The 12,631-nt window shown below is 41.7% G+C and overlaps 1 protein-coding gene across 5 annotated transcripts in view; it reads right to left on the reverse strand.

Annotated features, from left to right (window-relative positions):
- The window catches only part of DAB2 (DAB adaptor protein 2), a 115,502-nt gene that overhangs the window by 39,744 nt on the left and 63,127 nt on the right, over positions 1-12,631 (reverse strand). For all 5 annotated transcript variants that reach the window (XM_075842255.1, XM_075842273.1, XM_075842265.1 and 2 more), the window contains exons 3-6: positions 9,835-9,974; positions 6,859-6,957; positions 2,792-2,923; positions 674-757 (exon numbers count right to left, since the gene is read on the reverse strand). In XM_075842255.1, coding sequence (XP_075698370.1) covers positions 674-757; positions 2,792-2,923; positions 6,859-6,957; positions 9,835-9,974 — 455 coding nt within the window. The remainder of the gene's footprint in view (positions 1-673; positions 758-2,791; positions 2,924-6,858; positions 6,958-9,834; positions 9,975-12,631) is intronic.

The raw sequence follows: 12,631 nt of genomic DNA on the forward strand, positions 1-12,631 counted from the left end.
AGGAAACATCCATCATGCCTCCGCCAATCACTGGAAGCGAGGAGATCTGTAGGGACTGTAACGTTATTACTGGTGCCAGGTAAACAATGTCCAGCAAAACATTGGCGCGGGAGCGTCGGGTAATGGGTAAGGTGAGTATTAGGCCTTTTGTTATTTTATACCATTGTCAGCCATTTTCAAATGTTCTTTAAATCCTGTGTCAGGCCATGCTTTAGGCATAACCCAGTATGTCAGCTTTGCCCTAAGTGTTCCCTTAAAGCTTCCCATACACAATGCAGACTGTCCACGGTGATTATCTGAGACACCCCCGGAAGACGTCTGATTTTGCTGGTGGAAGAGGCTGCCGGATATACATTTTCCCTGTAGTGGCCACTACAGGGGAAATTGGGTATTACATGTGACCATTCAAATGAATGTCCGACCTTGTACTACATAGACAGAGGGGTTGCTGCTTGTTAGCTAGCTCTAAAGGGGGTCCGAGTAGAAAACCCTCCTTTATGAAGTCTATGTGCTCTTTAAGGATCTGCATTTTTAAACTCCATTGACTTCTATTGGGACAATATGGAGCAGTGTCCTGCGGATCACCGATGAGGCTCCAGTGTCCAATGGTTGGTGAAGTAAAAGAAGTTATATATTATATATAATTCTTCTAGGGGATTATAGGAGGGCATACCTTTTTCTTGTCTTCGTCTTCCTTTTTCTTTGTGTTATAGATGACTTGGAAAAGATCCTTCAGATCCACAACTAAAGGTTCAGCCTGGGGAGATATAAGACTATCTGTAAAACTGGTGAAGAAAAACGGAGGAAGCGCAACGCAACATTTTATGGCAACCGATACTTTATGCAAATCTTGCCCAATGTTTAGTGAATTGGGCAATCAGCATTGTTTGCAGGTAGAACAGTCATCAGTTTAGACCTATAGAACTGTACACAAATACAGATGTAGCAGAGCTGAGTTTCTCACATAACTGTATGGGGCTGCATTGCTGGTGCATCATGATGAATTAATGCAAGTTCCTAGATATTTGTACAGGAGTTCTTTGGGCCTAATGCATGATCACTGGCGTCAGTATTGTCTCCTGTCACAAACAAACAGATCTTTTCCTTTAATTTTTAAACCTGATCTGGAAATCTTGAATGTGATTGGTTGCTATGGGAATTAACACTTATTAGCTTGGACAACACTGACAGACAGGAATAGTAGGCGTGAGATCAGGGGAGGGAAGAAACTGGGTGTACTTGTATGCAGCCTGGGTGACCAGGTGACTGAAAGACTCAGCCACATAACTCCAAAATGGCTGCTTATAGTTGAAACATAGCACATTTGGAAGAGCAGCTCTATACTTAACAGAAGCAGAGGAGAGGAATGTTGTATTTTTGGGTGGAGATACTTCGTGTTGCTTTTAGATAATGAATTAGATTTTTTTTTTTTTTTTTTTTAAACCCCGATAAAAATTATTAATCTTAGCACAACTATCTCTGACAAACTCTGTAGGACAATTATTGGTTATGTCAATTGTACACCTCTATTTTAATGTAGTTTTCCGATTAAAATCCACATTCCTCATTCCCCCATTCACATCTGCATTAAATATTCTGCTGGCTTTCTGTTAACTCTCATGCGCAGAATCTCACACATTTCTGCATCCTCCAGTCTTGGAGCTGTAGTGTATACACCTTGACACTGTACTATAGTCTGAAGATGAATAATTATCTACCCCACTGGAGTCGTTCAGGGTGTAGAGCAGTCTATGAGCTCCGCTAAGCTCATAGGGGGTGTTTCTGTCAACACGGTGCTGACAGATTCTATAAGGTAGCCAACAAAATTTTCAATGCACCTCTTGGTGAGGAACGAGAATGGAACTGGATCAGTAAAGCAAAGGAGATTCGTATTTAATTAGGACATTTCTTGCTCAGACCCGTCTACTTTTTAAAAAAAGTCACACATTTTTGTGCAAAACAGGAATGCCCAAAATGTGCAACTTTTTTCTGGTGGCGAAACTGGCGGCAATCACTTTATAAATCTCCTTGTGTAGGGCCTGTGAGGGCGGAGCATAACGTCAAAGAAAACCTAAGATAGAAATCATGCTCCGCCCCTCCAGGCCCTGTACTGGACATAACTAAAATTTAGACAGCATAAACGGAGGCCAGGTAGGTTGCCTTAGTTTACACCAGTTTTTTGCACCAAAATGATGCACTTTGACTCATTTTAAGCCACGACCCTTTCCGCTAAGCCACACCCCTTTTTCTAAACACTTTTGGAAAGCGTCTAGTGAGGCACAAACATCTGTTATTTTTGGCACAAAGCAATAAAACATTTGTCTAAATCTTCCTCAATGTATATTTCCGGAGTGTTCCTTTAACTATACTATACAAAGCAACATGCTGAATATGTTCGAACCAATGCTAAGTAACGGCAGACGAGGTCCCCGGGTGACAACCTCAGACCTGCATGCTCTTGTATAGGTCTGGCGTTGTCACTTACATAGAGAGGAAGTGCTAGCGGTAGGTAGTCACATACATCTAGAGCAATTACTCGGAAAGTATGTCTATCTAGGGGGGGCAGGGAAGGATTGCATATTAATTGTCAATAGGAGTATCTCTGAGGTCTACTCCATCTGCGCAGATGACGTACAGCGTCCTTTGATAGTTACTTTGCATTCAGCGATGGGTCAGTAGCAGGAATAAGGATGAAAAAAATTAAAAAATTACAAAAAAATTCCACCCGTACTAACTTTCTCCAAGGTCGCTGCCTTGACGTACAGCTCTTAATAATCCTGTCACACCGTACCTGCTGCGCTGTTTTTATGGCAAAGAATTGATGTTGTCCTTCAGCTCCACAGACGTATCCAAACGCTCGGTTGTCAGTCACATCTCGGGCAATGAAAGAAATCTTATTAACTGGATGTTCATGCTCGATTACCTAAAAAGTAATTAAAGAGAAGTCGTCCTAATTATTAATCCACATACAGAAGAGAGTGATTGATAAATTGCAAACAGTGCGCATAGGAATCATCACACCAGCTATAGTGATGGATGTCTGCTGCCATGATGGCCTCCGTCACTGTGGGTAGCATTGCTATAAGCAATCATTTCTACCAGACAGTGCCCACAGGGGCACTTCTAGCTCATCTCCAGCATGTGGAACAAAGTGAAATGATGCCAACGCAGTGAATATGAGAACGTGGAGGGTACATGTAGCATGCAAAGTGAGATGTGACAGTAGAGAGCTGCGTAGCTATAGGCGGAGCAGAGGTAGTAGTTACACCTGGACCCTGGTTCCTGAGGGGGCCAATAGGCCGCTCTGCCCCATAGGAAGACTAGTATTACAAATGGCACATTGTATACGGGGGCCCTGATACAGATTTTGCCTTGGAGTCCAGAAGCTTCAAGTTATACCTCGTGGCAGTCATATAGTTATGCCCGACTCACAGTATATATGTTACAGGAACAAACCCATAGATCAAAATCAAAAAGGTGCCCCCTTCTCCACCATCAATAGACAGGAAGATATAGATGAGCACTCTTAAAACTAGGAATGTTAGGAGCTGGTCTGATGGTCTGGGGCAGTGAGTTCCAAAACAGATTTGCAGGACTTCTCCCGTGCTGCACCCATGGGGGTAAATATATGGCTTTTTTCTTTCTAATGTATTATTTCGGTATTCATGGTGACTATATCCATCATGCTGGTTTTGGCGAATGTAAAGAGGATTTTCCACAGGTAAATCTAAGACCTAATTTGGTAAAACTTCCATTTAACTTTCATTACTGCTCCTATAGGGATGTTCAGAGAAGTAGCATAAATAGAGCCCAATACCTAAGATCAATATGGGCCCTCATTATGATGCCGAGTCTTTGTTCCACTCCCTGCTTTAATAGGACCTAATGTACATATAAAATATAAACCCTGAATTTTTTGATAATTGTTTAACATAAAAGTTGCTCTTGTGGGGGCCCGGGCTCTGAAATTAGAAAGTGGCCCACCTAGATTAGGGGGTTGATTATTTTTTCTGGGTTAATGCACCAATAAGCTATTCATTCTTTTTGCTGATACAGTATGTCCTGTGTGCAGCTATAACCGCATAGCGCACAATAAAATTAAAAGGGGAGGTGCTCCAGACAATATCCTCTGGCGGGCCAGTCTGACTCTGTCAGGGCTGGCGTCAATAGTATCTGGGCCTCTTACAGAAAAACGGAGAGGGCCCTTTGGGCTCCTTTCCTCCCATCCTTCCTCTTGGACCCCATTGTTTACATTTTTGGACATCCAGGGGGGTAAAGATTGGGTCATTCCTTTTCCCACACATGAGCGGCTCATGGATCTATGGGGCTTATGCCACAAATTTGGGGGACCCTGTATAATGGGGAAAAAGAAGACTAACGGGCTTGTGCAGTTTTACTTACATGAAATAAAGGGGCACTATTTCTGAGTTTGGGGATTGGCGGCCCCATAGCTAACACCAAGCTGGTGCCGGTTCATGCTATCATTTGTCTCCCCCAGGACAGGATGACCCAAAACTTGTTGCCCCTAACCCCTTACTCATCCCTTGTAAGGTGCCATACATATCTGTCAGTATCTTCCTGACCTTGTTGTGATTGTGGAGACTTGGAGCACTGTGCAGGTTTACAAAGACAAAAGGAAAGTGGGATAGGGCCATTTCAGAGTTGGGGATATACTATATAACGAATAGATATAAGAGACGGTAGAACAGACATTCTTTACTATTGACAGAAGAGAGCAACGCAGTGATATATTTAAGGGTTTGTGTACTTTTGCAATCATTTTTAACTTCTTCAATGCATCTAAAATAAAAAAATTAAACGTTGCAAATGCTCTTGATTTAAAATCTCCTATTGTTTTGTGTATACAGCACCTTTGCAGATTTATTTGTCTCCATGGTTACAGACTACAAACAAACCCTGTGTAGTCTGATCCTGCAGACATGGGTCACTTTCTCTCCTCTGCCCCCTTCTACTGTCGGTAGGTTATCAAGAGTAAGCGAAGTAACACATGACTGTCGGATCAGACTACACATGAGGTTAGTTTTTTGGTCTGTAACCATGGAGCCACATAGGTCTGCATAAGAGCTGTAAACACAAAATGATATGTTTTCTTAAATCAAGACAACTTGCAAAATTGCTTTATTCATTTCAATACAACTAAAATCACACATCAACATATCAACACATATATTTCTTTCTTTCAGCACTTCTGTGCCTTCCCTTCCACAGGTCCCCGGAACAAGCACAAGGAGTAATTTTTTGTTTAATAATGAATTGTGGGAGGGGGTAGAAAACGGGGGCCGCAGGAGTGACAATATATTCCAGTCATTAAAAAAAAAAAAAAAAGTATCATGGACCACATTGCACCAGTCTAGATAAAGGAGTGATTTGCGCCAAATTTATTAAACGGTGCACTAAATTCCTACGCCTGCAAAAAACACAAAAATTGGCGCAATTTTAACTATTTTTCTTAATAAATGTGGCCTAAAAGGTCATCTCTTTGGAGAACACGGCGACTTTTTTCATCATTTTCAAAATTTGGCGAGTGATGGAAAAAGTCAAATTTGTCGAACGTCACGGTTTGCGACCTTTTTAGGGCAGTTTACTCCAAAACCTTGTGCAAACTGCCTAGTAAACGAGGGCCAATATCTTTCAACCATTAAAAAAGTTCAAATAACCCTATTAAGTCCAACTATCTCCTTTGCAATGACTTGCGTAACATCCTGCAGTCATAGTAAAGGCGATAATTAGAATGATTTGCAAAAAATGTATTAAAAAGGAATCATGTCTCTTAAAAAAATTGGCGCAATTGGGGTAATTGTCTGAATGGTGTTGATTTTTGCCAAAATTTTGCCAAAATTTCCTCGATTTTCACCTGTTTCTCTTGATAAATGTGGCCTAAAGGAGACCACGCCAACTTTTCTCATCACTTTCCAAAGCTGGCGAGCGATGAGAAAAGTTGCAAATCTTACCGACCTTGTTTTTGCGCAGTTACGCCAAAATCTGCCTGAAATAAGGGTCATTAAGAACTTTATAAGTAGCTGAACCAGTCACATGTTCAATAGTTTCCTGAAAGAGAATTCCCATGCGGTATTACCCCAAATATCCTGGATAATAATGTCGGAAGCTCCTACAAAATGAACGCGATGATGTTATTTCTGCGTCCCGGTAAGAATATGTGGCGGTTACTGAATCCTAATAAAGTCTGTAATGTCTTGAGACTCCTTCACACTATTGCTCCATGCAATATTTAAACAGCTGGGGGTCATAAAAGCTCGTCACCTTATAACAGCCAAAGTGTCCAGCGAGAGCTCCAGTTACCGGAACGTCGTGTTCCAGATGACTAAGCTTTTGGTTGCGCAAGTGTTAGAATATTTGTTTTTCAATGAATTCTCACTTTTTTTTTTCCTTTCCCAAATATCTGCGAAAAAATATACAGGGTGGAATTTTTGGACGGAGCTCTGCAGGAATCTGAGCAGCTATAAAACGTCCTTAAAACATCTGCATTATAATTTCCGGAATTCTCAGAGGCAAGCACAATATAATGTACCGATGACATCATCATTTTGTTTGTTTTGAAGCCAGTCCACACGACCGTATTACAGATCAGTAAAACGGCGCCCTTAGCCTGCTATGGGATTGTACTGTACGTCTGATATTATGTTGAATGCCTTTTTGTCAGCTGCACAAACCCACGTGCCAATTTGGTGCTTGAGTGGAGGGTACAGGGACCAAACCAAACTTTTCTATGTCTCTCACTACCTTACTAATTTTGTAATTATACATCTAGCCATAGGATCTGTTTAAAGAGATACAGCGCATCCATTACAAAAAAAGCAAAAAATTTCAAAAACTTACACCAGTTTTCTCGTCAATTATTTTTATGCCAGAAAGGGAAATGTTCACCCAAATCCGCTGCTTGTGTTGTCCCTGAGAACGAGCTGCTGCTGCCATTCCCTACAAGAAATACAAGGTAATAAAAGGTTAATACAGGGGGCAAAATTACATACAGCAGATACGTAAATTCACCTGGTTTACTAGGAGTCACCCTATTTTTAGCTTCCCACACCTGGTGATCTATAGATTTCACCCACTTACCAGGAGGAAGATTAAAAAGGGGGGGGGGGAATATAAGAAAATCAAAGTGTATAGTAACCCTCCTCGTTCCAGGCTCTTTTTCAGCTCTGGGTGCCGTTTAGGATCAGCGGCAGCGCACACAACGTTCTGACACTGGATGGCGTCAGAACCCAGTGCACCGGGGCCCGGAGCTGAACAAGAGTCAGGAGAGATAAGGGTAAATATACAATCTGGGCTGGGGTCTGAATATTTTTTTTTAAATCTGGGGTGGGAGTATTAAGGGGGTCTGAATATATTTAGGGGATCTGGTCATGGGTCTGATATTAATATAGGGGCCTGGTCTGGAGCCTGATATTAATATAGGGGTCTGGTCTGGGATCAGATATTAATATAGGGGCCTGGTCTGGAGCCTGATATTAATATAGGGGTCTGGTCTGGGATCAGATATTAATATAGAGGTCTGGTCTGGAGCCTGATATTAATATAGGGGTCTGGTCTTGGATCAGATATTAATATAGGGGCCTGGTCTGGAGCCTGATATTAATATAGGGGTCTGGTCTTGGGTCTGATATTAATATAGAGGTCTGGTCTGGGGTCTGATATTAATATAGGGGCCTGGTCTGGGGTATGATATTAATATAGGTGTCTGGTATGGGGTCTGATATTAATAAAGGGGTCTGGTCTGGGGTCGGATATTAATATATGCGTCTGGTATGGGGTCTGATGTTAATATAGGGGTCTGAATATATTTAGCCAAGCCCTTTTAAATAGTCTACACCTTTGAAAACGCCACTCTTATTTTGCAACTTCCACTTCTGAGAAATGTCCCAAGTCAAATGCAAGAACCGTCTAAAAACAAGGAAAAACTGAACGGGGTACGAGACAAAGTGAGAAAAAATAATAATCCGAATTTAAAAAAAAGAGATATGTGGGGGAGGGGAAGGATACATTATCCTCGAGTTTTTAACAAATTCATAATGCTAAATTTTGCAGATCGGCAGATAGGCTGGTACTGATTTTTTTTTTTTCGTACAATGCCTAAATTCTGTACTGCATAGTATCTACAATCAGATTCATACTTCTGGTGGGAGATGCAGTCAGGGGCAAGATTGGAGGAAACTGTAATGTATGAAAGAGCAAACGTAGGATTTTTAAAGGTGGGCATCCAAGCACATTATGCCAGATGTCCGGGAATTTTGGGATGGTGCATGGGCAAGTAGAGGTGGTTTAGGGCAGGCAAAGGTACCTATAATTTAATTATTTAATATCAAAGCTTTCAATTCCCTGCTTCTCTTCACACAGCCATAGAGTTACATGATAAAATTATTTTTGCCTGCAGCCACCATTAGGGGGAGCTTCCTACATACAGATATATACAGCTCCCATAGAGTTACGCGATAAAATTATGTTGCCTGCAGTCTCCATTAGTGGGAGCTCAATACATACAGATATACTGTGTAACATCTCTGGCCACGGACCGTCGGGATTACTCACCCCTCGACGGCCACAGCTATGGTCTGCTGAGTGCTGGCCCGCATCTCCTCCACAGCAAACGCCAGCGCTCACTTCCGCTCCACTCTGCTGTGTCCCGTAGGGAGCGCGCGCACGCTTGCGCTCGGCCTTAAAGGGGCGCGCGCATGTAAAATATTAATTACCCTGGGCTATAAGAAGGCCCCTGCCCCTTTGCTCATTGCCTGAGCATTGTTCGTATTCCTCTGTTAGTCTCGCAAATGGTCCCTTAGTATTATCCTGTTCCCGTTGTTCCCATGCCCTGCTACCTGTATCCCGTGTTGTAGTTGTTCCTGTGCCCGCTATTATCGTGTTGGAGTGGAGTTCTACCATTGGCCATGTCTGCTGTGTTACACCACGTTTGGTGTCATCTGTCTCATCTGCATCACCTGCCCTCAAGATCCCATCTGTGCCTAGCCGTTGCTACTGTCTGGACTATCAAAGGTACCCTTGTGCTTGGACTATATATATTAACTTGGTACACTGTAGTTTGGTCAGCTGCCATGCCGCTACGGAGGTAGGGCCCAGTGGGTCCACACACCCACAGATTGTGACATACTGTATACAGATCCCATACAGTTATATAATAACATTCTGCTGCCTGCAGCCACCACTAGAGGGAGCTCACTGCATACAGAGATATACAGCTCACAAAGAGTTACATAATACAATTATTTTTGCCTGCAGCCACCACTAGAGGGAGTTCACTGCATAGGGATTTGTACAGCTCCCAATTAACTTTATAATAAACCAATATGTAGCAAGCTCCCCCTAGTGGTGGCAGAGAAAATGTTATTATTTAAAAGTGTAACTCCAAAAGGGGTCACAGTCGGTCCTTCATACAGCACAATTGGAACATCACATCCAATTAAATCCAATATTCTGTGCGGATTAATTTTAGCTACATATCTCTTGTATGGCCAAAGAGTTAATAATACAATTCTGGATGCATGCAGCCACCACTAGGGTGAGCTTGATGAGTACATATTTATACAGCTTTTATTGAACTCAGTAATAGATCAGTATTCAGTAAGCTCCTTAGCTCCCCCTAGTGGTGGCTGCAGAGAATCAGAATTGAATAATCTATGTCCATGCAGGAGATTTGGAGCTCTGTATCAGTAAAACGGTGCTCCAATCCCTATAAAGATATGTTATGAAATTAATCATTAAGTTGGGCATAGTCTTCCCCCAAAAATAACATAAAACTCCCTATATGTCTACCAATAAACTAAAGGATGGGACGCTCACCTTCAGCTTCATCATGGAGTCCTGACTCATTTTATCTCCACGCGCTTCTGGTACATCATCAATTCCAATTAATTTGGCTTTATATCGTACGCCGTCCCCTTTAAATCTGGCGAGAAGGAATTCATCTGTTTTCTCTGGACCTGCGGGAATTCGAGACAACACGATCAATAGCTAAAACTATTCCTTCCTCCAACGCCTGCAGAACTAGTATCCCCAGCATCTTTTGTATTCATCAGCTTCTCGAATTACTGCATTAATTGGAAAATCTTTTATTCAATGATCTGTATACGGCATGATCAATAAACAACATTACGGCCATACAATGTAGGGTAACTAAATAGTCTATGTGCAATAAACCTATGCTAAGAGTCCCGCGGCTGTAAATCTGCCCAGACCAGCATTGCTATCATGTTTCAGTGGTCACAGTGGGTCCTTCATTCAGCACTTTACATGAAAACCAGATGTTTGTGGTCTTGAAGACACATGGGTTGCATTAACTATCTACTCTCTTTGCTATGTTTGGTCATTCACATGGTTTCCATGATGAAGAAGTCTGGAGGTTGTGAGGATCTTCACCTGACAAAACATTGTCCATCACCTCCTCCGCAAAGATTCACAATCTATTCAATTCTGCAAATATTTGGTACATTCTAGTCAACCTGTAACGTAAGGATAGATTGACCAATCATGCAATCAGGCACCCGGTCCCACGCCCTCCTTAAAATTGCACTTTATTTCCTTTTGAGGGTCATAATACATTTATATATCTTTATGCAGATCAGAGCTCCATTTTTATAAAAATTCTCACTTCCTACAGTCACCACTAGGGAGAGCTCACTAAATACAGGGAGAGGTTAATGGGTGCTGTATAAATGTGCATGTGGTGAGCTCCCCCTAGTGGTGGCTGTAGGTAGACATTAATTTATCTCTATGGGGGGAATTTATTAAGACTGGCGTTCATACGCCAATCTTAATTTAAAGAGCGCTGGAATTAGATGCACCTAATTTATTAAGAGCCGCATGACTCTTAATAAATTAGGTGCATCTCTGGCCGTGTATTACTGCTGACACCGATCACACTGTTCCTGGCTGTTTAACCCCTTGAATGCTGCTGTCAATTGTAACCACAGCATCTGAGGCGTTGAAAAGAGGGGGGCGGCCACCTCCGACAGCTCATCGCCCCGCCCCACTGTGACACGATCGCAGGGTGCCAATGGTTGTCATGGCAGCCCAGGGGCCTAATGAAAGCCCCCAGGTCTGCCTTCTCTCTGCCTCTGTTAAGCCGTACCTCTGGCAGGGCTTAACAGAAGCCTGTAAAAAGGACAATAGATTAGTATTGAAGTATTGTACCAGCAATCTAATGATCACTGGTTCAAGTCCTCTAGGGGGACTAATAAAATTTGTAAAATAAGTTTAAGAACGTTTTTAGTAGTGAAAAAAAAAAAAGTCCTAAAAAACCCGGTTTTCTTTTTCCTCTTAAAGAGGCTCTGTCACCAGATTATAAGTGCCCCATCGCCTACATAATATGATCGGCGCTGTAATGTAGGTAACAGCAGTGGTTTTTATTTTGAAAAACAATCATTTTTGAGCAAGTTATGAGCAATTTTAGATTTATGCTAATTAGTTTCTTAAAGACCAACTGCGCGTGTTTTTACTTTTGACCAACTGGGTGTTGTAAAGAAGTGTATGAGGCTGACCAATCAGTGACCAATCAGAGTCATACACTTCTCATTGTTCCAGCCCAGCTTCTTTCACTTCACAATCACACTGTAACAATGGGCTGGAACTATGAGAAGTGTATGACTCTGATTGGTCACTGATTGGTCAGCCTCATACACTTCTTTACAACACCCAGTTGGTCAAAAGTAAAAACACGCCCAGTTGGTCTTTAAGAAACTAATTAGCATAAATCTAAAATTGCTCATAACTTGCTCAAAAATGATCATTTTTCAAAATAAAAGCCACTGTTGTTATGTACATTACAGCGCCGATCAGATTATGTTGGAGATGGGGCACTTATAATCTGGTGACAGAGCCTTTTTAAGTAATGTGAAAAAGAAAAAAAATAAACAAAATTGGTATCGCTGCACAGGAAAAGTCTGAACTATTACAATATACCATTATTTAACTCTAATGAACCCTGAAAAAAACGAAGAAAGTAAACCGCCAAAATAGCTGGTTTGTTTGTCACCTTAGCTCTCAAAAAGATTTAATAAAAAAGTGATCAAAAAGTTGTATGTACCAAAAAATTGTACCAATAAGGGTATGTTCACACGGCCTATTTTCGGACGTTTTTCGGGCTGTAAACACCCGAAAAACGGCCCTAAATAATCGGAAGCCTTTAAACATCTGCCCATTGATTTCAATGGGAAAACGGCGTTCTGTTCCAACGGAGCGTTTTTCACAGCGTTTTTTTGCGCATAAAAAAACGGCCGCGAAAAAGTGCAGGACACTTCTTGGGAAGTTTTTGGAGCCGTTTACCATAGACTCTATTGAAAAAAGCTCCAAAAACGGCCGTAAAATACGCCACGAAAATCGCGAGTGGCACAAAAAACGTCTGAAAATCAGGAGCTGTTTTCTCTTGAAAACAGCTCCGTATGTTGAGACGTTTTTGACTCTGCGTATGAACATACCCTAACAACTACAGCTCGTCCCGCAAAAAAGAAGCCCTCCCGAATGTGATGACAAAAACATTTTTTTTTTAACATATAGTTTTTTCCTTGTAAAAGTAGTAAAATATAAAAAAACTTATATAAATGTGGTATCACCGTAATCGTATTGATCCGCACAATAAAGT

This window comes from Rhinoderma darwinii, chromosome 1, assembly GCF_050947455.1.
Source record: "Rhinoderma darwinii isolate aRhiDar2 chromosome 1, aRhiDar2.hap1, whole genome shotgun sequence".
NCBI classification, from domain to species: Eukaryota; Metazoa; Chordata; class Amphibia; order Anura; family Rhinodermatidae; genus Rhinoderma; species Rhinoderma darwinii.